The sequence below is a fragment of the Cucurbita maxima genome, unplaced genomic scaffold, assembly GCF_002738345.1.
Source record: "Cucurbita maxima cultivar Rimu unplaced genomic scaffold, Cmax_1.0 Cma_Scf00028, whole genome shotgun sequence".
Classification (NCBI taxonomy): domain Eukaryota; kingdom Viridiplantae; phylum Streptophyta; class Magnoliopsida; order Cucurbitales; family Cucurbitaceae; genus Cucurbita; species Cucurbita maxima.
In genome coordinates, this window is record NW_019272044.1 from 1969949 (window position 1) to 1991036 (window position 21088).

Below are 21088 nucleotides of genomic sequence, written 5' to 3' on the forward strand. Positions count from 1 at the left end.
AGCTTGATTTGTCTTGTTTTTGTTTGAGTTTCTTGTTTTAATTGATAGGTTAAACTTTTCTCTGTGCGTTGTAGGTAATGAATTGACGTATTTTTTACAAGAGAAATTATTTTTGCCAAACCTATTGTGATATCCCATATCGGTTGGAGAGAGAAACAAAACATTTTTTTATAAGGGTGTGAAAACCTATCCCTAGCAGACACGTTTAAAAACCTTGAGGGAAAGTCCAAATCGGATAATATCTGTTAACGATGGGTTTGAGTTGTTACAAATAGTATCAGAGGCATACACCAGCAGTGTACCAGTAGGATACTGAGCCTCGAAAGAGAGTGGACACCAGGCCGTGTGTTAGCGAGGATGCTGAGTCCCAAAGGGGGGGTGGATTGTGAGATACTACATCGGTTGAAGAGAAGAACGAAATATTTTTTATAAGGGCGTGGAAATCTCTCCCTAGCAAACACATTTTAAAACCTTAAGAGAAAGCCCAAAAAGGACAATATCTGCTAGTGGTGGGCTTGAGCTGTTACAAATAGTATTAGAGGCAGACACCGGCCAGTGTGCCAGCGAGGATGCTAAGCTCCGAAAGGCGGTGGACACCAAACCATGTGCTAACGAGGAGGCTGAGCCCCAAAGGAGGGTGGATTGTGAGATCCCACATCGATTGGAGAGAGGGGAACTAAGCATTCTTTATAAGGGTGTGAAAACCTCTCCCTAGTAGACAAGTTTTAAAACTTTGAGGGAAAATCTGGAAGGAAAGGTCCAAAAAAGATAATATCTTCTACCAATAAACTTGGACTATTACAAATGTAAGTAATAAATTGGAACTTGGCCATATAAATTGGAACTTAGGCAATTGCCATTAGGCACATGAAAACTACCAATCAAATGACTAACTCTGTGTTTGAACTAATGGTAATAAGGCTCCAAAACTGTACTTGATGGAAAATGTTTATAACAGAGCATTTATGAAACGTTAACATGATTGTCCCACTTTGTTTAAGAGAAACTCCAACTCTAATATGAAAGAGTCCTTCTAACTCGAGTAACTCTAGGTAGGTAGAAGTACAAAAGGATGTAAACAAGATGCAAAGAATACAACACGAGAGAAGCTTTAAAGCACCACAACAGGGGAAGTAAATGTGAACAAAATTTAGAGCCCTTTTGGTAATAACTTATGAATCATCAATATGCATCTCAGTTTCTTACATGTACTTTGATCACTTCAACATTCTTGACTAATTACTTGAGCAGATGAAACTAAATATCTTCCCTACCATCCCTGTGATCGATCTCAGTTTTTCGAGCTTGAACATAATTTTACAAGCTCTCTATTTTACCAACAACACTAGCTTACACGTGGATAGAATTCTAAAAACAAAAAGTACCTTTTGAGAAGCTGCTAAAAATCTAGCATTTATTCATCACTGGAAGTGCTGTTGTGTGGGCTGCTTACAACCCAGTACTGTTTAACAGCAACCATTATCTTCTCTGGCACAAGAGGCCCATCCTCGTGATCCATCAATTTCACATCCCATCTCATACCGGCAGCTATTTTCTTCACCTTATTCAGGACATCGACCCCATCTCGGAGGATGACGATTCCCTCTGGCCTCAAAATACGGTCCATCTCTAAAAGGATGTCCTCGAGATTGCACCTATTTATAGTTTCAGAGGTGAAGGACAGCCAATCAGAGGGTGTTGTATAAGATGGATTAAGATATACTTAGCCACTTTAGTTTAATATCAATACACTTCTTCACTTGTGGGCTCGAAAAGTAACGTGAGATCCAACAAATAAATAAACAGTATCGATTGAGAAGGAATGGCACCATAGTGGTTTGAACACCAGACTTTATACTCCATGGTTATCATGGTTGGTTCTAAAAGCTAAAACTTATAGATCTATCTAAGTGGCTCGGGAGTGGAGGATAGAGAATAGTATTTATAATGGTTCAAGCTCACCGCTAGCAGATATTGTCTTCTTTGGGCTTTCTCTTTCAGGTTTCCCCTCAAGGTTTTCAAAACGTGTCTGTTAGGGAGAGGTTTCCACACTCTTATAAAGCATGCTTCGTTCCCCTCCCCAACCGATGTGGGATCTCACAATCCACCCCATTTCGGGGCCCAACATCCTCACTAGCACTCGTTCCTCTCTCCAATCGATGTGGGATCTCACAATCCACCCTCCTTCAGGACTCAGCATTCTCGCTAACAAACCGCTTGGTGTTTGGCTCTGATACCATTTGTGGGGTGATGTGCCAGCGAGGAGGCTGAGCCCCAAAGGTGGGTGAATACGAAGTGGTGTGCCAGCAAGGACGTTAGGCCCTGAAAAGGGGTGGATTGGGTGTCCCACATCAATTGGAGAAGGGAATGAGTGCCAACGAGGACGCTAGGCCCCGAAGGAGGGTGAATTGTGAGATCCCACATCGGTTGGGGAGGAGAACGAAGCATTCTTCATAAGGGTGTGGAAACCTCTCCCTAGTATACACATTTTAAAAACCTTGAGGGGAAGCCCAAAGAGGTCAATATGTGCTAACAGTGGACTTGGGCCGTTAAGGCATTTTTTCCTTCCCAAGCAATAGAGATATAAGGAAGAAGAACTTTTAGTGCCTAATGGTTTTTCATTATAAAGAGGAAGCCTTTCTTTGTACATGAATCATTTTGATAGGTGAGCCTGTTCTGTTTATTGACTACACTCTACTCTAATAAGCCTGTTCTTTTTCTCAACAAAGTTGAAGTGTAATTGTTGATGAAGAAGAAGATTAAAATACTTACGTGTTCTCATACAGGTTGAATACATCATTCCCATGAATGAAGTCGTACGTCCTCGGGTAAGTAGAGAAGCCCTCACACCTTGACAAAAGAAAAGCTCAAATTGAGACTAAAGTGACAGAAATTTAAATTCAATCAAATGGCTTTAACTACAAAAGGAAAAACAGAGGAACGTACCAATCATGATACATGCCAACAAGACCTCTCTCGTAAATGGCTCCGAGAGTGTTCTTGACAATTGTAGGCACAACATTCATCACCCAAGAATTTTTCGAGTGAACCGCAGCTGCAAATCCCCCAAGGTTTGCATTCATATCCATCACATTCCTATATCTTGGGCTGCCAATCAATTTATTTATCTTCTTGTAAACATTAACATGCTTTCGCCAAATTTTGTTATCCTCTTCAAAAGATTCAACTGTAACCTCTGGAATTAGACCGTTCAATATTCGGGGAGGTACAGCAAAAAGCCTTGCTGGGAACTTTTTCAATTTCCCTCCTGCTACTTCTCCATCACTTGTTACCTCAGGAAAAGGGGTGATGCATGTTTCCATTTTCTGGTACCTGGACATAGAACACAAGAAGAGGAGAGATGTAAAAATGAGGGTCACAATTAGAAAATTATACATACCCAAGTATAGAATTAAAAATACAGAATTAGATCGAGTTGGACTCGATGCTGAACGTAGCTATTTCCCAAATATTGTCAATCTCCAATCAAATTGATCATTTCTAAACATAAAAAGACACTGTTCTCCAAAAGGAGATAGTCGTAACTTTTCAAATTGAACATGAAATAAGATTAACTTTTGTGACCATCCCCTATGCCATCCACAGACCAGATAGTATTTGGTCGATCCTGGGTCACCTCGAAGTTATTAGACTAACTCGATATGCCAAAGTTGAAGCTTAGATGCCAAATAATGAAAAAACCACAATACTTTGCTTGCTTCCTAAGTGATTTATTTAGCCTTTAGCAGTAAGATATATCGAACAATATGTATAAGATCAGAGAGTGTTTCCGATGCAACTCACCAGACATCTTCTACATCATTTGCTTCACATATTTTTGCAGTCTTCTTCCTTTTGCAGGATTTGTCATTGTCCTTTTTCCTCCAGATCGCAATATCTCCCTTCTCGTATTTTTTCTCCCAACAAAGCTGCTCGGCTAACTCTTCGATTTTCTTCTGCTCTGCATTTAGGTCCTTTTTAGAACGCTTCCATGTCTGATAATAGGTCTTCCAGTTGATTGGAGGACCAGATAGGATCCAATAGCCACCAGGTCTGAGGACTCTGTCGACTTCCATCAGATACATACCATCTGTGTGCACAAGTTCATGGCTTAGAGACGAATCGATACTTCGATAATGTAAAATAAAAAAATATCAGTAAAAATGGTGTTGGATATTAGGATCTTGGAATCAAAATACAATTATAGCTACATGAAGTTCTCTTAATTTGACGTTAGGTACCATTTGATGTCACCCAAATGAGGCTTAAAACTTTGAGTTCTTATTAAAGAAATTAGAGAAACAGATAGGAATACGCATAAAATTTTAAACAAGATATCATGGAATTTTATCGCTTGAGAGACTAACCATTTGCAGTCCATGGTATAAGGCATCTTGAACACTGTGCCATATCGAAGGCTCTAGATGGATATGGAAGGCGTATACTACCCAACACGCCAATAATAGCAGGTACACCACGCTCCAGTGCGAACTGTATCTGTGCTTCGTGATTGTCTCTTGGTGCAAACGACATGGCCAATACATTTCTCTTGAACAAATATGCACCCCAGCTAGCAACCTGTATCGAATTTGGTGTAATTAGGGTGACAATAGATTATTTAAAAACTATGATCTGAAAAATTCAGCAGCAGTTCAAAGATTAAAAAATGGAATGCTATGGAACAATGTAAAGAAGTCATTAGACATTTATAGAGTATTGCACAAGTATTCAAATGTAGCGAAGGAAGTTAGTAAAATCCCCTTGTACTCAACCATGCTAATGACACTTTCATGAAGGAAGATAGTTCGTTAGTTTTCGTCGGTAACATACCCCACAACCAGTATCCAGAGCTGTTCTAATGGAACCATCTGCAATTGGAATAACTGATGCTAGTTCATCGATATATGCATCGGCTCCTTGAGGAAACATTGTCCCACCACCAGGAAATTTAAATACATTGCCCTGAAACTCTACCCAATGCTGATTTGCCTTCTCAACTGTCAGGCTCTTATATGGAACATTGGCGTAATGAACATAATCACGGCCTTTAGGCCACGGAAATGGAGTCATATAACCTTTGGGAGCTGGAATGAGGCAGTGCAACTTTTCATCTACTGGAGGGCAATGCCTTTCCCTGTATATCATATTTTCCCTAGGGAATCTCATAGCTCGGTCTTGTTCCTGGCAAGGTGTATAATCTTTGTACTTTATGTCACATGGTTTGAACACCTTTTTTTTTGGTTCAGAAGATTCGATAATCTCAATACTGTGATGAGTCTCGAAGTTCAAGTCTTTAACAACGTTGCAATTTGATAGCCTTGTAATTTCCATTGCTATGCTATCTCCTTTCCCAAATCCACTTCTCTGCCATGCTCCCAAAATGTAAAAGAAAAGGCATAGACCAATCACGGCAAATAGAGGTATCGAACCTCGGTTTTTGTTCCCTGGAAAATTATGCTTTGATCCCATTATCTAAATGTGGCAAATCTTTTGAATCTGCAACAATTTGTCAAACGGTTAGAAGCATGGACTTGGACTAGATGCCATGGTCAAGCAATCAACAATCATAATTCAAATGTAAAATTTTCACTTCATTAAAGCAACCGCCTAAGCCCACCGCTAGCAAATATTGTCCGCCTTGGCCCGTTACGTATCGTCTTCAGCCTCATAGTTTTAAAACGCGTCTACTAGAGAGAGGTTTCCACACCTTTATAAGAAATGTTTCGTTCACCTCTCCAACCGATGTGGGATCTTACAATCCACACCCCTCGGGGCCTATCGTCCTTGCTGGCACACCGCACAGTGTCTAGCTTTGATACCATTTGTAACACCCCAAGCCCACTGCTAGCAGATATTGTCCGCTTTGACCCATTACTTATCGCTGTCAGCCTCATGGTTTTAAAACACATCTACTAGGGAGAGGTTTCCGCACCCTTATAAGAAATGCTTTGTTCTCCACTCCTCACAGGCATTCCAAGGTTATAACTTACACTTATCAGACCATAACTCAAGAATCATCAAAAATCCAGAAATGAGAGGTGAAAGGAATTACGAAACTACGACACAAAAACAGAATGCCATCGTCTACAAGTTGGACACTGAAATAAGTAAAACTGAAAACCACCAATGAAGCTACCAACCATGACTGCATTCATTTACATATTCATTCATACAGATTCACTTTTCCCTTCGACTTATTTTTACTTCTGTCATAATCTCAAGTAAGAAAAAGATTCAAGAAAACTCAAACCAACTTTGAAAAAATCAGATCGAACAAGATTTTGTTCAACAGTACAAATCTGACAGCACCGGTCGAAATTTATACTCCCATCACTTTCATCACAGTACAATGGCTACGTAGAATCAAATCCATTTAACCAAAGATCGTCAGAATGGGGAAAAATACAAATCCAGTAAGAAATCTGTAAAATGAAGCAGAAAATACGATGCTCAAACGATTGCATCGGGAGGAATTAAAGAAATACAAGGCAGTAACTAGGATCTATGGATCAATGAACTTGAACTTGCCAAAGTGCTAAGGATCTAGAAACTTCACAATCAAATGAAAATTACTTCAAAATGGTACCTCCGGCAACACTCCGGCGAGATTTCAGATTTGCTCCCACTGAGCTGAAGAGAGAGAGTTTGCGCTCGACAGTGGGATTGTAGGATCAGTGAGAGCGATGCATTAAAATATGAAACGAAAATAAAACTTTACAGCTACGAAGAAATGGTGGATTGAAATCTGAATCGAGAAATACCAATCCCAATCCACCGACAGGACTTTCTTGTCGAGATCTATTGATTAGGCGAGAACTGAAAAATTAAAACTCGTGTTATTAATTTTAATTACAAAATAGTATTTAATCAATTTGTTATATGTTCTATACATTTTATTTACTTAGCTTGTTCCGATTTTTTCTAACTTTCGTCGCTTTTTTTCTTTATAATTATTAATTATAGTTAATGATCGGTAAAATATTGAAATGTAAATTTAGGTTTTAGTATCCATCCGGGAGTGGAAAGAAAATTCTCCCATTTAGCTAAAGAGGGATCCCCCATCTCAACCCCGCCCAAATTTCTACCCTCGTCCCACCAAGCCACTGTCTATGTGTCCCTTAACAAAGCCACTGTCTGTGAATTCCCGATTCATTCTTCACAGCCACACAATCAGAGTCTTGGTCTTCTCCCACTATTTGGAAACTTACGGTTTCATGTTTTATTTCACTTTTTGATGGGGTTTTTTCACCTTTCCCTCACTGTAGTGCTTCACTATCGATCACCTAGGAGTATTTAGCCTTTACAAGTTGGTCCTTGTTGATTCACATGGGATTCCACATGCCTCATGCTACACGGGTCAGAGCATAAGCTAGTGATGTTTTTGGCTACTGGACTCTCGCTATCTAAGGTGCAGCACTCCCCTGCTTTGCCTAGCAACAATACATATGTATATGTATATCAAAGCTAAGATGGAAAAAACTTGTAGTCTGACTGTCACAAAAATAAATGAGAAATTTTGCAAATATAAAAATTGAAATTGGAGACAGATACGGGGATGGAGAAGACTTTCCTATCCCCTTCCCACCTATGAATTCACATACCTATGCCATACTATGTTGAATATTTACACCCGATTTATTATAGAACTAAATAAATAAATAAATGTCGGAATATATTTAAGAATATGTATTTATTTATACCATTTATTGGGTTATAACTAAATTCAATTGAATTTAGACGTGTATTTATTTATTTTATTATTTGCTAATTCTTTTTTTTAAAATTTGTAGAATTTAATTATTAGAAGAGAAAAAAAAAAAGCTAATGAACGTATAAGGAATCGGACACATCAGAGTGGCTTTCTATTGGCCTATTGTAGCCAGCATTTATTACGTCATAAATATGGTAACATGCTTATTTTCAAATAAATATTTATGTGGGAATGGAAATCTTTAATAATAATAATAATAACGACAACGACCACAATTATCTATTACTATAAAATAATCGGTCGTAAATTAATTTGTAGGTCAATTGATTTCGTGTTATAGTTAGGAGTGTCAACGATTCAAATAACTGATCAACCCAACATAATTTAATTTGTATGATATGAGTTGGATAATCAACTGTTTTTTCGTGTTGTAAAAAAGTTGAACAATGAAAATAGATGACGAGTGCTTAATCGAATTGATCGGGTCATGTAGGAACAACGTTCAAGTCTATCGATCGGTTAGGACACCATAGCTGCATACGTCACTACACTTACACTTGACACTCATCTCGTCATGACATTCTCATGAATTCTCAAAATTCCAGTCGCTCCAATCTCGCAAGAGTATAGAACCCATAGTTGTCTCCACGATGCTAGGAAATCAGAATACGAGAGCTCTCATATTAGGAAAGACTTACTACTTAGATGCTTTGAATAGTTATGTCGCTTTGCACTTGGCTGCCCGCGGGCATGATAATTGATACATCAAAGGTGCATCCTTCTCATACTAGGAATTGAGTTTAAGACGGTTTTAATTTTCGTTTTTACCTTAATTATTATTGAAATTATTTGCACAACAATAATAATATTTATAAAAAGAAATATTTTCAAATTTTCAGGTGTGAATGACCAAATTTAAGATTTTTTTTTTCAAAAAATATATAAACTAAAACTGCTAAAATGATATTAGGGAATCTACCGATATTTTTCCCAGAAAAAAAGAACATATATTCACATTCATCCCAATCCACATTCTTCGACGTCTTGCAATCGGCTTATTTCGTGTTCGATAAAAAAAAAAAATCGTGGGCTGAGACGCCGCGCCGGTGATCGGAATCGAATTGCGAGTCGGGGAAACGAGGAATTTTCTTCGCGAATCCCCCCATCAAAAGGTACCTGATCGTCGGAATTTCTTTGCTTCGTAATCTACTTTTCTGAGAGAATTCGGTAATGTATCCGTCTGCCAACGCGCTTGATTTTACTGTTACGGAACGTTGGTGCTGAAATTTGGATAGTTTCGCTCACACTGCATGAAATTACTTGCGTTTGTGAGAAAAGAGGGTTGAGATTGAGAATCTTTCACTCCTTGCGATTGAGAAGTATCAGGAATTGTTCTGATGGGAGGAGTTATTTCGATTTTTCTTTGTTCACGAAGCAGTTTAGATTTCTAAGAATATCAGTCTCTTATTTACTTTACTTTTATTTAAGAAGGCTAGCAATTCAGTTATGAATGTTCATAGATCACATTTATATTCACCATTTTGGTTTGGTGATTGGCATTCAATCTGAAGTTGGAAAATGGTGAAAATTATCCCATTATTGACTCAAATGTGCTTATGGGTGTTTGAGTAACAATATAACTCAATGAAGAATCCTACAGGAGCTCTTTTGTATAAGATAGAGGAGTTTTTGAATTGAATTCTTTTGGGAGGAGTTCCTTCAATTTTCATTGTTCACGAATCATTTTAGATTTCTAAGAATATTGATATGTTCTTTCATTTGTTGTTATTTAAGAAAAGGCAAGTTATTCAGCTGCAAATGTTCATAAACCATATTTATATTCACTAGATTGGTTTGGTGATTTTGGCATTCGATTTGAAGCTGGAAAATTTGGCTTGTTGGTTGTCAATGTCATAATTTTCCCATCGTTGAGTTCCTTCCGCTAGTTTTATTATGTCCTTGTGACTTCGGGTACCTTTTGATGGGGGCCGATTTTCGAATGCTACATTTCGAAAATGCTAAAGTCACAAGGTACCCAAATTGCCAAAATCTTCATGGGGTACCCCCATCAAAAGGTACCCAAAATTCAAAAATGCTACAAAAGGTACCCAAATTCGGCCCCCCCATGAAGAATTACTCAAAAGTACCAATTTAAATGTAAAACTGATTCGTCTATTGTGATCAACTTGTTCGTTCTCACTTTTTCTCCTGTGGATTTCTCATGTGGTTCTATTCTGTAGCCTTTGTCCTCAGTCAGGTGAATCCAACGAATGGCGGACTTGCCGGGTTCTTTGCAAGCCTGTTTGAGTATGGGGAAGGTGGCATTCTTAGCAATTTTGGTTTCCGGAGGAATTGTGTTGCAGATATTGGTAAGTAAAATTCTTTTTTGAAACTTTTGATTCATTGAACAATATCTTTAAAATTTTTGGGTTTAGAACACATTTTTGATATCTCGTTTATTATCTGCTATGGCAGGCATGTGCCTTGTACAATAATTGGTGGCCAATGCTAAGTGGTATATGACTAAAATTTCTCCTGGACCCTCTTTTAGTGCTTTTTACACCATGAAGTCTCTCTGCGGCTAAGTTTTATTTTTTATTTTTTATTTTATATATATATATATATATATATTTTATTTGCTGGACTTACTATACCGATTTCTTTTCCGCGAGTATGATTTTCCATCCACTAAACTTCTGTTTAAATACAGAATCTCTTAGTAATGGCTAGATAGAAGTGTTTTTCATCTCCACCATGCTCCACTTGAAACTTTATTTCTAGCATTTTTACTCGACATGACTCGTATAATGAAGAGTAAGGGTTTTCAATTGTTCATGTACGACCAGCCCCTCATCGAGAGATGTCGGTTGGAGGGTTGAGTGGTAACCAAAGGACAATTCGTTTTATTTCCTGTTTCTCTTTTTAATCACAAACCGATTTCCTATTTTTCTTCTAAAACGTTGGCAAGTTACAATCAAAATGATCATACCTTTTGATTGCTGCTTGTCACCACAATTTTTGTAGTGGTCATACCGATGTTGGGCATCTCTGTTTGATGAGGTTTACAATTTTTATGTGCATTTTATTATGGGACTTATTGTTCGATATTCTAATAAAGCTTGCAGAGCTTGTAGCTGTTCATGTAGTGTGTAATGACTGTGGCTTTCGAATCTGACATCCCCGTGTTCTTACCATTTGATTTCTTTCTTCAGTACAAATGTAGATAACTTTTTGTACAAATATATATTTTTCTTGACTAATTTCATGGCACTATTCTTTGCAGTGATAATGTATGTACTTCTCCCCATGCCTTTACTATTCTTTGCGGGATCTGATAGCTCTTCACTATATACTGATTCGACCGATAGGTTCGACTTTTGACTTCGTAACCCATTTGATAAGCGTTTTTAATCAGTTGAAAGCATTACTTTTAAGATATGAAAAGATTATCCAAAACAAACTTTTTGTATTCATAAAATTCACCTACTCTTCCTTTTCTCCCCACATATCATTATCATTGAGACAGCTGGATCAATGCGACAAAATTCTTGACCGGAGCCTCGACTATAGGAAGCATTGCCATCCCCATCATTCTGAAGCATGCCGGGATCATTGGCTGGGGGGCAATGGCAATGGACCTCTCGTCGTTTGTAGTATTCGTGATTGCCATTTTGTGTTTCATGGGGATGAGCGAAGACGACGGCTACACCATGTTCTGAGATACTGCATCTCCATGGCAATGAAGCTGAAGCTGTGTGCTATCTCCATCTGGTGAGGCTTCTGGTTTTGTTCTTTCTTGTCTGAGATTCTCCTACTACATCTGCACATGTTTAATGAAGATCATATATTTCTTCGTTGGTTTGTTGTTATCTTTGAATATTTGTTGTTATACCAAAATTGAGATGAGTAAGAAGGGGGTTGATAGTGTGATCCCAGGTTGTTGAGTGTAAATGTATATTTGAAAAGGAATGGGCATTGAACCAGATGTGAATTGTGACTGTTCTTGCCCCATGCTTGAAATGGGATGTATTTGTCTATTTGGTTTATAAATTTTGTGTATGAAACTCTCAATTATACTACAAATTTAATTTACAAGCTTTGAGATTTACGTCTTTTTAGTCTTTAAACTTTCAAAACTACAATTTCCTCTCGATCTTCGATGATGAATTAATACATAAGAGAGATGCGTTGAGAAAATGTGGGTCAAAATTTTGACGAAGGTTTTCCAATATCTGTATCGAAATCTTGTCAAGTTGGTACTTTTTAATCTTGTCGAGTTAGGTACTTTTTAATGAAACCTAAAATTTGTGAGATTTACTTGTATCCCTTTATTGGGAGTATGTGTTTTTAGATACACATAATTTGATTTGCATGAACACGAACATATAGCCCAACAGGATTCGTCTAAAACGTGTTCATGACTTGTGATCAATTCGAATTTCCTTACCAAAAAGGGAACAATATATGCACAAATTACAGAATAGATAGCAAGAAAAGACAATGAGTAGTCGCATATTCCCCATGGTGGATTCTCATTCTCATTCTCATTCTCATTCTCATTCTCAAGCTCCCCACGTCTCTACAAACCTGCATTTGCTCTGTTCTCCCAAAACCCATCTCCATTTCCGCTGCTTCTCAATACCCTTTGCAAATAACATATACATTCCCACAGACGGACACAAGCTTTTGCATCTTTTCATCAATCTCTGCCGGCGATGACGGCTTCAGAAGATGAAAATTCCATCGACAGGTAAATTCGCAGCCCGCAGATGGTTTTCTTTGTTAATTTAATGCTTTACTGTTTTCAATCTGAAATTTGTTCGTGATCGCAAACTATGACCTAATTTTCTGATGCATTTTGAAATGTGTCTCTGTATTCTTGTGATTCTTCTTGATCGTGCTCATATTGTTACGAATCTTGATTTCTCGCTTTCTATCTAATACTATCTCTTAATTGAAACTAGGGTTCTTTCTGCATTTGTGAAAATTTTAAGAGATTTGTTAGGTGGAAAAAAAGTGAAGTCATTGATCTTGACGCTTGAAGAAGTTGGTATTTGATTTAGATCATCATAGAGCCATCAATTTCTGGTACTTAGGTTCGATCAAATTTTGATGGCGTACGCCAAGCATTTTGAGTTTGTGCTTTATTTCAATTTGGTGCCTGTAGTTTTGTAAGTTTCAATTTAGTTCATATAGTTCGGTTTCATTGCATTACCAGCCTCCCTTTACCTGGAAATGCACCCCGTCCCTCCGTTTCTCATATCGTCAACCAACTTCTAGATATATCTTGTATTATGAGCGGTTTGTAATGACTTTTTAAGTGCTTAAAAATACTTTTCTGCCCTTAAAAAGTGATTCCAATCTGATCTTAAACGTTAGCTCATTGCCTCTTTTTGCCACGTCAAAAGAAAACATACATAGTAAATGTAACGGCTCAAGCCCACCGCTAGTAGATATTGTTCTTTTTGAACTTTCTCGTTCGGGCTTCTCTTCAAGGTTTTTAAAACGTCTCTGCTAGGGCGAGGTTTCCGTACCCTTATAAAAATGCTTCGTTCTCCTATTCGACCGATGTGGGATCTCACAATCTACCCCTTCGAGGCCTAGCGTCTTTGCTGGCACATTGCTTCGTGTCCATCCCCATTCGGGTCTCACCCTTCTCGCACCATATTGCCTGGTATCTGACTCTGATACTATTTGTAATGACCCAAGCCCATTGCTAGCCGATATTGTCTTTTTTGAATTTTTCCTTTCGAGCATCCCCTCAAGGTTTCTAAAATTTTAAAACGATGGGAACCAAATTGAAACAAAATGCAAACTATGGAGACTAAAGTGAAAATTAACCTATTAACTGTCGTAAAAGAAAGAAGTACGAGCACGGGATCGAAACATTTGTTTGTCACGACTTTAGTCAAACATAAGACGAACAAAGTCCACCAAAGTCCTTTTTAGTTTTCCCTTCAGCTTTTACTGCTTTAAATGATTTGGTTGCCTGTGCTATTCTGTTTTCCTTATTGCTTGTATTTTGGGAGCCAGCAAAAGCTCTCTTGTCATGCTTGCTCCCGTGGAAGCAGTTCTTTTCGATGTAGATGGAACATTGTGTGATTCGGATCCGCTTCATTACTATGCCTTCCGTGAAATGCTTCAAGAGGTTAGATTCATTTTGTTTTGTTTAGAAGGAAAAGATCAACATCCCACATTAGTTGTAGAGGGGAACGAAACATCTCTCATATGGGTGTGGAAACCTCTCCTTAGTAGATGCATTTTAAAACCGTGAGGCTGATGGTGATATGTAACGGGTTAAAGTAGACAATATCTGCTAGCAGTGGGCTTGGGCTGTTACAAATGGTATCAGGCTGGATGAGCAGTGTGCTAACGAGAACGTTGGACCCCCAAGGGGGTGGATTGTGAGATCCCACGTTGGTTGGAGTGTTTGGAGAGGGGAACGAAGCATTCATCATAAGGTTGTGGAAACCTCTCCCTAGTAGACGTGTTTTAAAACTATGAGGCCGAAAGTGATATGTAACGGGCTAAAGTGGACAATATCTACTAGCGGTGAGCTTGAGTTGTTACAGTAACATATGCTTTACAGATTGGTTTCAATGGTGGGGTTCCCATTGATGAGGAGTTTTTCATTAAAAATGTTGCTGGCAAGCATAACGATGATGTTGCCCGAGCAATATTCCCAGATGATTTCGGACGAGGTTTGAAATTTTGCAATGAGAAGGAGGCTATGTTTCGAAGGTAAATCTTTCTCTTCATACCTTAGAATGTCTTTATAGGTCTGATTAGACAATATAATCCAATAACTTGGCGCAACAGATTGGTTACCGAACAATTAAAACCCGTGAACGGTTTGTATAAAGTGAAGAAATGGATAGAAGACCACGGAGTGAAACGTGCTGCAGTTACGAACGCCCCTCGACCGAATGCCGAGCTCATGATCTCCATGCTTGGTCTTACGGATTTCTTCGAGGCTGTTATTATAGGTGGTGAATGTGAGCATGCCAAACCACATCCAGAACCATATTTAAAGGCTCTGGAAGTACTCAAAGTGACAAAGGATCACACTTTCATCTTTGAGGTCTGCCTTCTTTGGAAGAACAATTTTTCTTTTCCATGAACGTTCAACGAGCATGTTTGGAATTTGACACATCTTGACTGCTTTCCATTGCTAGGATTCTGCATCAGGGATCAAAGCCGGAGTGGCAGCCGAGATGCCTGTCGTCGGTATAGCTACGAGAAATCCCGAGCACTTATTGATGCAAGCCAAGCCTGCCCTCGTCGTAAAGGACTACGACGATCCGAGATTGTGGGCAGCTTTGGACGAACTCGACAAGAGAGGTGGTACCGTTAAGAACGCATGAATGATCGTCAATGGACGGTATTGATGAAATGGTCTCTCAGTTCATTGGTACTCTCTATCTTGTTCTTAAATAACTTAGCCGTAGAAATAAAGTTGCTTCGGCTCTCAATGCCAATCCTAATACAATCTTGTTGCCTTTCTTTCTTGTATTTGTTGGCTGAAATTCTCTCTCAAATTTTATCGATATAGAAAAATGACCAAAATACCCTCACACATCAACCTCTCTAAACTAAAATATGAGTGAAGTTGGGTGGGCCTTCCTACAATGATGCCTCTTTTTTAGGATTCGAATCTATGTAGAAAAACTTCAACAGATTTACGCATTTGAATACTCGGCAACTCTCTCCTTCTTGGGGTGAGGCCCCTCTCAATGGGTTTTAAGAAGGACGGTGCCCTGAATCAATCAACTACTTTCACTTCTCCATGACCGCATAGTTTGACGACCATTTGTTATAGTGTTTTAAATTTTAATTCAAAGTTAGTAGTTAATAGACTTTTGTAATCGGTCTTTTATGGTAATTTAACATGTGTAGAAGTTTTTTTGGGATTAAAATTCTAGTTATTTTGGTTGAAAATATAAAAAAATTGTCTATATATATAGACATATTTTAATTATTTACCACGTAACATTTTACTTAAATTATAATATTTTTTTTAACGAAGGAAAATGGTTGAGAGAGTGAAGATAGATTTTTTTTCATCAACTAAACAGGGTCATCTCGTCCTTGACTCTAGCCCTAACCCCGCCAAATTCCCACCCCACCCCTTTTCCATTCACTTTATTTAGTAAATAATTAAATAATATTTATTAATTTATGGGTAAAATACTATTTTATAATATTGAAATTTGAGTTTTTATAAATTATTTTGAATTTATTAGATATTTTAGGTATTTTTTAAAATAAAAATTAGGTTGAAAATGGATATTATCCATTAATTTTTTTTAATTAATATTTTCTTAAAAATAGATATAAGAAATTGAAAAAAAAAATTATGCACAAAGAATATGATCCCACACGTTCTACGTGGAAAGTCCTGGCTCTGATCTCCACTAAAATAATTTGAAAATTTTGTAGGAATAAAGATTGAAATAGGAGGCAGGGACGGAGAAGCCTTTTATATCTTTATTTTCTACCCGTAAACCTCTCTAAATTATAACATATATTAAAACCGGTATATACGTGTACATAGTTGAATTGACTCAATAATAAGCTTAGTCACTTGGCTGACTAGCTGAATCAAATATTATCCAAATTTTGATCTTCAAAATGGTGATTTCATATCGAATTCAATCAAATCAATATATTCATTGATATGCAATGGTCAAATTTTAAATTTGGGCTGAATTTAAATAAAACTTGGGCCGACAAATGGGCTTTGAGCCCGTTGACGAGGCTGAAATTCCACGTGTGAAATTCATAAATAAAAATTGATTTTATTAAAAAAAAAAATGATGTCCGTAGCCAAACGCCAAGGGCATGCGCCACACGTGCGCTTTAACAGCGTACAGTATTTTCTTGACACGTCACGGTCTGATTCACGCGACTTTATCCAACTACTTCGGCGCGTGAATTTCAAACACTCCATTTTTAATTTTTTTTTTAATTATTATTTTGAAGAAAACTCTCTTTTACCTTTCCCAGTTCCTCTTCCTGTTCCATTTTTGTTTCTCTCTTGTAATGCCAGGCCAAACCCTAACCCTAATTTTATTTCCATTTCTTCCAAACCTTGAACTCCAACCCCCTAAATCCTGATTTTTCATCTTCTATTTCTAATTGGGATTGATATCATTGTTATTGATCTTCGATTGCCATGGATTCGCAGCAGAACAATTTGTTTGAAACGGCATCTCAACCTGATACGGGGAACGACGCCTACACATTTCTTGAGTTCAACACACAGGGAGAAGACTTCGATTACCCTGAATTTCGCGACCCTATTAGGTCCCCTGTAGCGTGGCCGACTCCTTCCGATTCGTTAGCGGATCACACGGACCGTGGTGGTGGGTCGGATCATCAGTCTGATGCATCTCCGGTTTCGGCTGCACCGGGAAGTGCCACGAAGGGCCGGACTGGAGGAGGTTCAGGGAATAGCGGCGGTAATAATCAAATGGTTGACGTATTGGCTGCCGGGATGAGTGGGTTGACGTTTGAGGATACGGGGGATGATGATAATTATGAGTTTGGGAAGGGAAATTTCACGGAGCATGCTTGTAGGTATTGTGGGATTTCGAATCCGGCTTGCGTTGTGAGGTGTAACGTGCCGTCATGCCGTAAGTGGTTCTGCAATTCGCGAGGGAACACGTCTGGGTCCCATATTGTGAATCACCTGGTACGCTACTCTGTCTTTGTTATTTGTTTCCGCGTGTTCTCCCCGAGATTTTTCAGTTTGTGGAAATTTTAAAATTTTATTTTTCCTTCGTATGGCGGAATTCGATGATGATCAATTGCCGGTGAATGTTGAATAACATGTGACAGTGTTGCGCAATAGGCGTTTATTATGATACTCTCTTATCAGGATTTGTTTTGCCTTATATGGAAGTTGTGGACGTACTATCCCGTTTAGCCTAGGTGAAATTGACATGAGAAAGGGCTGTTATATTTCTTTGTTTGTCGGTTGATTTTTCAGTTGCACGAGTGGGGAATGCTGTTTGTACCTCGTTGTATGTTTACGTTATTATGCTGTTCTGTATTTTTCTCATCCAAAATTCTTTGACGTGTAATGTCTTTTTGGATAGAATCACAGTTTTATTGTGCAATGTCCATATTAGTTTTCTTGCTGGTCAGGTTTTAATGGGACTTTAAAAGTTGATTAAATGTAGCCTTATCCTTATACAACTCTAGTAGTTAAATATTGGAAGGAACATGTAACGACCCGATTTTTGATACCTCGAATTGCAGGTCGTCACGTACACTGAAGGGTGAAAAGGGTGGTAAACTTTTCTTTTGTAAAACAGGAGACTCAAGAAATTTAAAACTTAAATATGCATTGAAAATCGACATAAAAGTAGTTTAAATGTAATATCTGTAGAGTCAAATCAAAACGGTTTACAAAAATACACAAGTTTCCAGAATGACTTTAAAATAATAGTAACATGACAAGAAGGACGAAGACTCGATCTAAAAGGCACCCCTGTAGCTGCATGTCTCCGCATGCTCCTTTAAACAGAAACTTAGGCTATGTACTCATAACTGTTTTTAACGATCGCCCAAACTATGGCTAAATGGCTGTACAAAACTTGGTAGGTCACTAAACAACTACCTTCAACATACCTCCTTTACGGAGTACTCAATCCTTCTCAGGTTCACAACCTAGGGGTTTTCTGTTATCTTGGCTCTAGGTTTCACGTATGTCTAGGTCCTTCATCAGTCTTGCGTGAGGAGCGCCTCAAGTCACTATGACCCTTGAAAAAAGGCCTCAAGGTAATACTCGTCGACATGGAGGCCTTAAGGTAATCATATCTACTTACTGAGCTCTAATTAATGGATTCTCCTAATGGTGTCGAGCAACATCTACCTGTTCCTAAGATCAGTAAACTATTTGTCACTACGCCCATTCCAGGCTAGAATGGTAACTACCTGCTCCTGTACTCTCAGCGGGTTAGAATAGTAAAACTACTTGTCACTATGCCCTTTTCAGACTGGGAATGTAAACTACTTGCTCATGTACCCTCATTGGGTTAGAATAGTAAAACTACCTTTTTAGGAATAGGAACTACATGTTACTTTGCCTTTTTCAGGCTAGAACAGTAAAACTACCTGTCACTACACCACTTGGGAAAAGGTCATGGCTCTCCCCATTAGGCACCACCAACATAAACGGTAGTGGTATACTCTCTATGGCTACTAATATCTTCTATGGGTGACAACTAAGTCATGTGTAACAAGTAGACCCTAATCTCTGTTGGTTACTTCACGAATAGGGGTTGTGCCCTAGCTGTCCCTACAAGGTATCTGGTCAACCCAAGGAGCCTATGGAACTCATGACTTGGTGCTACGACCAAATTACGTGAAAGAGTACCTTATAGTCTATGGAAACCATAATTAACACGTTATGACACATAATATTTAGTCCAACTCATAACTAGACAATAACGGGCTATCAAAACCCTAAATGAATGCATAACAATGACTAAAGACATACAACATGCTTATCATGCTTATTAAGTGATAATAATCCAACCTCAGCACACTAAGAAGCATACAAGTCCAATGTAAATTTTTCACATCATCTAAGCGCAATTCTCATGAGACTGAGTTACCTACTTGATTATAGACTTCTCAAGCTTGTTTTGGGTCTTTGAGGATATTCCAAATTTCTCCGAAATTCCTTAATATGCCCTACATTTAGTCAAAAGAATAAAATAGGTGAAAATGGCTAGCTTCAAATTTGTTAAAGAAAAAGTTGAGAAACTAACCATGGACTATACGGTCATCTTCTCCAACTTGCGTGCTTGCCATTCTTCTTTCTTTTCCTTTTTTTTTTTGAAAAAATATCTTCTATTTATTTTCTTAAAATTCTAGACAGACTAGAATTGGTTTTTTATGCATGTTGAAATAAAGCATATTTACTTTTGATGGGCTATTACCATATTAATTTTCTTACTAGAGAACTGTGATTTGTACATAATGAGATCAAATTGTTTCTTATATATATATATAAAAATATCTTATTGGAGAACTTACATTAGTTATTTTATTGAATGATATGACGATTTTAGGTCCGGGCAAAACATAAAGAAGTTTGTCTTCACAAAGACAGTCCTCTGGGAGAAACAATTCTCGAGTGTTACAATTGTGGGTGCCGAAATGTATTCCTCCTTGGATTTATTTCTGCAAAGACAGAAAGTGTGGTTGTTCTACTCTGTAGGGAACCTTGCTTGAGTGTTAATGCTCTTAAGGATATGAATTGGGACTTGAGTCAGTGGTGCCCTCTAATTGATGATAGGTGCTTCTTGCAGTGGCTGGTTAAGGTTTGTGTATCTTTCTGTAGGATCAACATCTCTGATATGTGGTGATATGTAATGCATTGTCACTGTCCTATGAACATTTTGCTTTGTAGATTCCTTCTGAGCAAGAGCAGTTGAGAGCACGGCAAATTAGTGCCCAACAAATAAATAAAATTGAGGAACTTTGGAAGACAAACCCAGATGCATCTCTTGAAGATCTTGAAAAACCTGGTGTGGATGATGAACCACAGCCCGTAGCATTAAAATATGAAGATGCTTATCAGGTGTGCTTGTTGTATCTAACCTTTATCTAGTAGCAGTCCTAGTGAAGTTGCATTTTGCTTTGATGCATGTATATTGACAAGGTGGCATTTTGTCTTTCCTATTACAGTATCAAAATGTATTTGCACCTCTTATCAAGCTTGAAGCCGACTACGATAAAGTATTGTACCAAGACTCCTTATCTCATTTACCTTTCTCTTTTTCTTCTTTTTTAAAGGAAAATACTTCAAGTAGGTCTGGCAATATCTAACTTCATGACCCCATAATGGTAGCTTTTCCTGTTTTTTCCCCATAAATGAATGATGTAATATTAATTTTTTTTAAAGACCTTTATAATACGATTCTCCATTTTTGTATTAGATGATGAAAGAATCTCAAAGCAAGGATAATGTGACTGTACGTTGGGACATTGGTCTTAACAAGAAGAGAATAGCTTATTTTGTCTTTCCAAAGGTACTGGTGGTATTTGTTATTTGTTAAATGGATGCTTTATTTTGCTTTTTTTTTTCCCCTTGATTTTTAAGCTGCTTTATTTGTTGGTATAGGAGGACAATGAGTTGCGCCTTGTACCTGGAGATGAGTTGAGGTTACGTTATTCTGGTGATGCAGCTCATCCAGCTTGGCATTCTGTTGGACATGTGGTATGTCTCTTTATTTATTTTTAATTTTTATGAGAAAATGAAAGAATTAATAATGGTGTACAAAAATTCAGCCCAACGAAAAGATTCCCTCAAGTAGGTGTGGGTTTGAAATCTTTGATTTGGGGGGGGGGGGGGGGGGGGGT

The 21088-nt window shown here is 38.0% G+C and overlaps 4 protein-coding genes across 10 annotated transcripts in view; 3 read left to right on the forward strand and 1 right to left on the reverse strand.

Moving 5' to 3' along the window:
* Positions 1-1134: 1134 nt before the first annotated feature.
* Positions 1135-6856, reverse strand: LOC111500267 (probable methyltransferase PMT14). Of its 3 annotated transcripts, none has more exons than XM_023151979.1 (7): positions 6587-6856; positions 4831-5496; positions 4368-4578; positions 3805-4090; positions 2947-3333; positions 2773-2850; positions 1135-1655 (listed from the first exon to the last, which is right to left on the reverse strand). In XM_023151979.1, the coding sequence occupies exons 2-7, from the start codon at positions 5467-5469 to the stop codon at positions 1415-1417; spliced, it is 1842 nt and encodes a 613-aa protein (XP_023007747.1). In that variant the 5' UTR covers positions 5470-5496; positions 6587-6856; the 3' UTR covers positions 1135-1414. The 3 variants fall into 3 exon arrangements, with proteins under 3 accessions (XP_023007747.1, XP_023007748.1, XP_023007749.1); XM_023151980.1 differs by having other exon boundaries at positions 6574-6827; XM_023151981.1 differs by lacking the exon at positions 6587-6856 and adding an exon at positions 6141-6164.
* Positions 6857-8688: 1832 nt separating this feature from the next.
* Positions 8689-11782, forward strand: LOC111465136 (vacuolar protein sorting-associated protein 55 homolog). Of its 4 annotated transcripts, none has more exons than XM_023109443.1 (5): positions 8689-8883; positions 9952-10080; positions 10187-10226; positions 10995-11079; positions 11238-11782. In XM_023109443.1, the coding sequence occupies exons 2-5, from the start codon at positions 9982-9984 to the stop codon at positions 11428-11430; spliced, it is 417 nt and encodes a 138-aa protein (XP_022965211.1). In that variant the 5' UTR covers positions 8689-8883; positions 9952-9981; the 3' UTR covers positions 11431-11782. The 4 variants fall into 4 exon arrangements, with proteins under 4 accessions (XP_022965211.1, XP_022965213.1, XP_022965212.1 ...); XM_023109445.1 differs by having other exon boundaries at positions 9969-10080; XM_023109444.1 differs by lacking the exon at positions 8689-8883 and adding an exon at positions 9775-9786.
* Positions 11783-12235: 453 nt separating this feature from the next.
* On the forward strand, positions 12236-15223 carry LOC111465097 (haloacid dehalogenase-like hydrolase domain-containing protein Sgpp). 2 transcript variants are annotated; one of them, XM_023109388.1, is made up of 6 exons: positions 12236-12461; positions 12676-12799; positions 13745-13859; positions 14301-14452; positions 14531-14792; positions 14887-15223. In XM_023109388.1, exons 3-6 carry the CDS (start codon positions 13761-13763, stop codon positions 15073-15075), a joined length of 702 nt encoding a protein of 233 aa, XP_022965156.1. In that variant the 5' UTR covers positions 12236-12461; positions 12676-12799; positions 13745-13760; the 3' UTR covers positions 15076-15223. The 2 variants fall into 2 exon arrangements, with proteins under 2 accessions (XP_022965156.1, XP_022965155.1); XM_023109387.1 differs by lacking the exon at positions 12676-12799 and having other exon boundaries at positions 12238-12461.
* A 1511-nt stretch (positions 15224-16734) lies between these two features.
* LOC111500224 (regulator of nonsense transcripts 1 homolog) overlaps positions 16735-21088 on the forward strand; it is a 14336-nt gene continuing 9982 nt past the window's right edge. Inside the window, exons 1-6 of the mRNA XM_023151903.1 lie at positions 16735-17405; positions 19795-20046; positions 20136-20306; positions 20414-20464; positions 20665-20757; positions 20850-20945. Coding sequence (XP_023007671.1) covers positions 16887-17405; positions 19795-20046; positions 20136-20306; positions 20414-20464; positions 20665-20757; positions 20850-20945 — 1182 coding nt within the window. The 5' untranslated portion in view covers positions 16735-16886. The remainder of the gene's footprint in view (positions 17406-19794; positions 20047-20135; positions 20307-20413; positions 20465-20664; positions 20758-20849; positions 20946-21088) is intronic.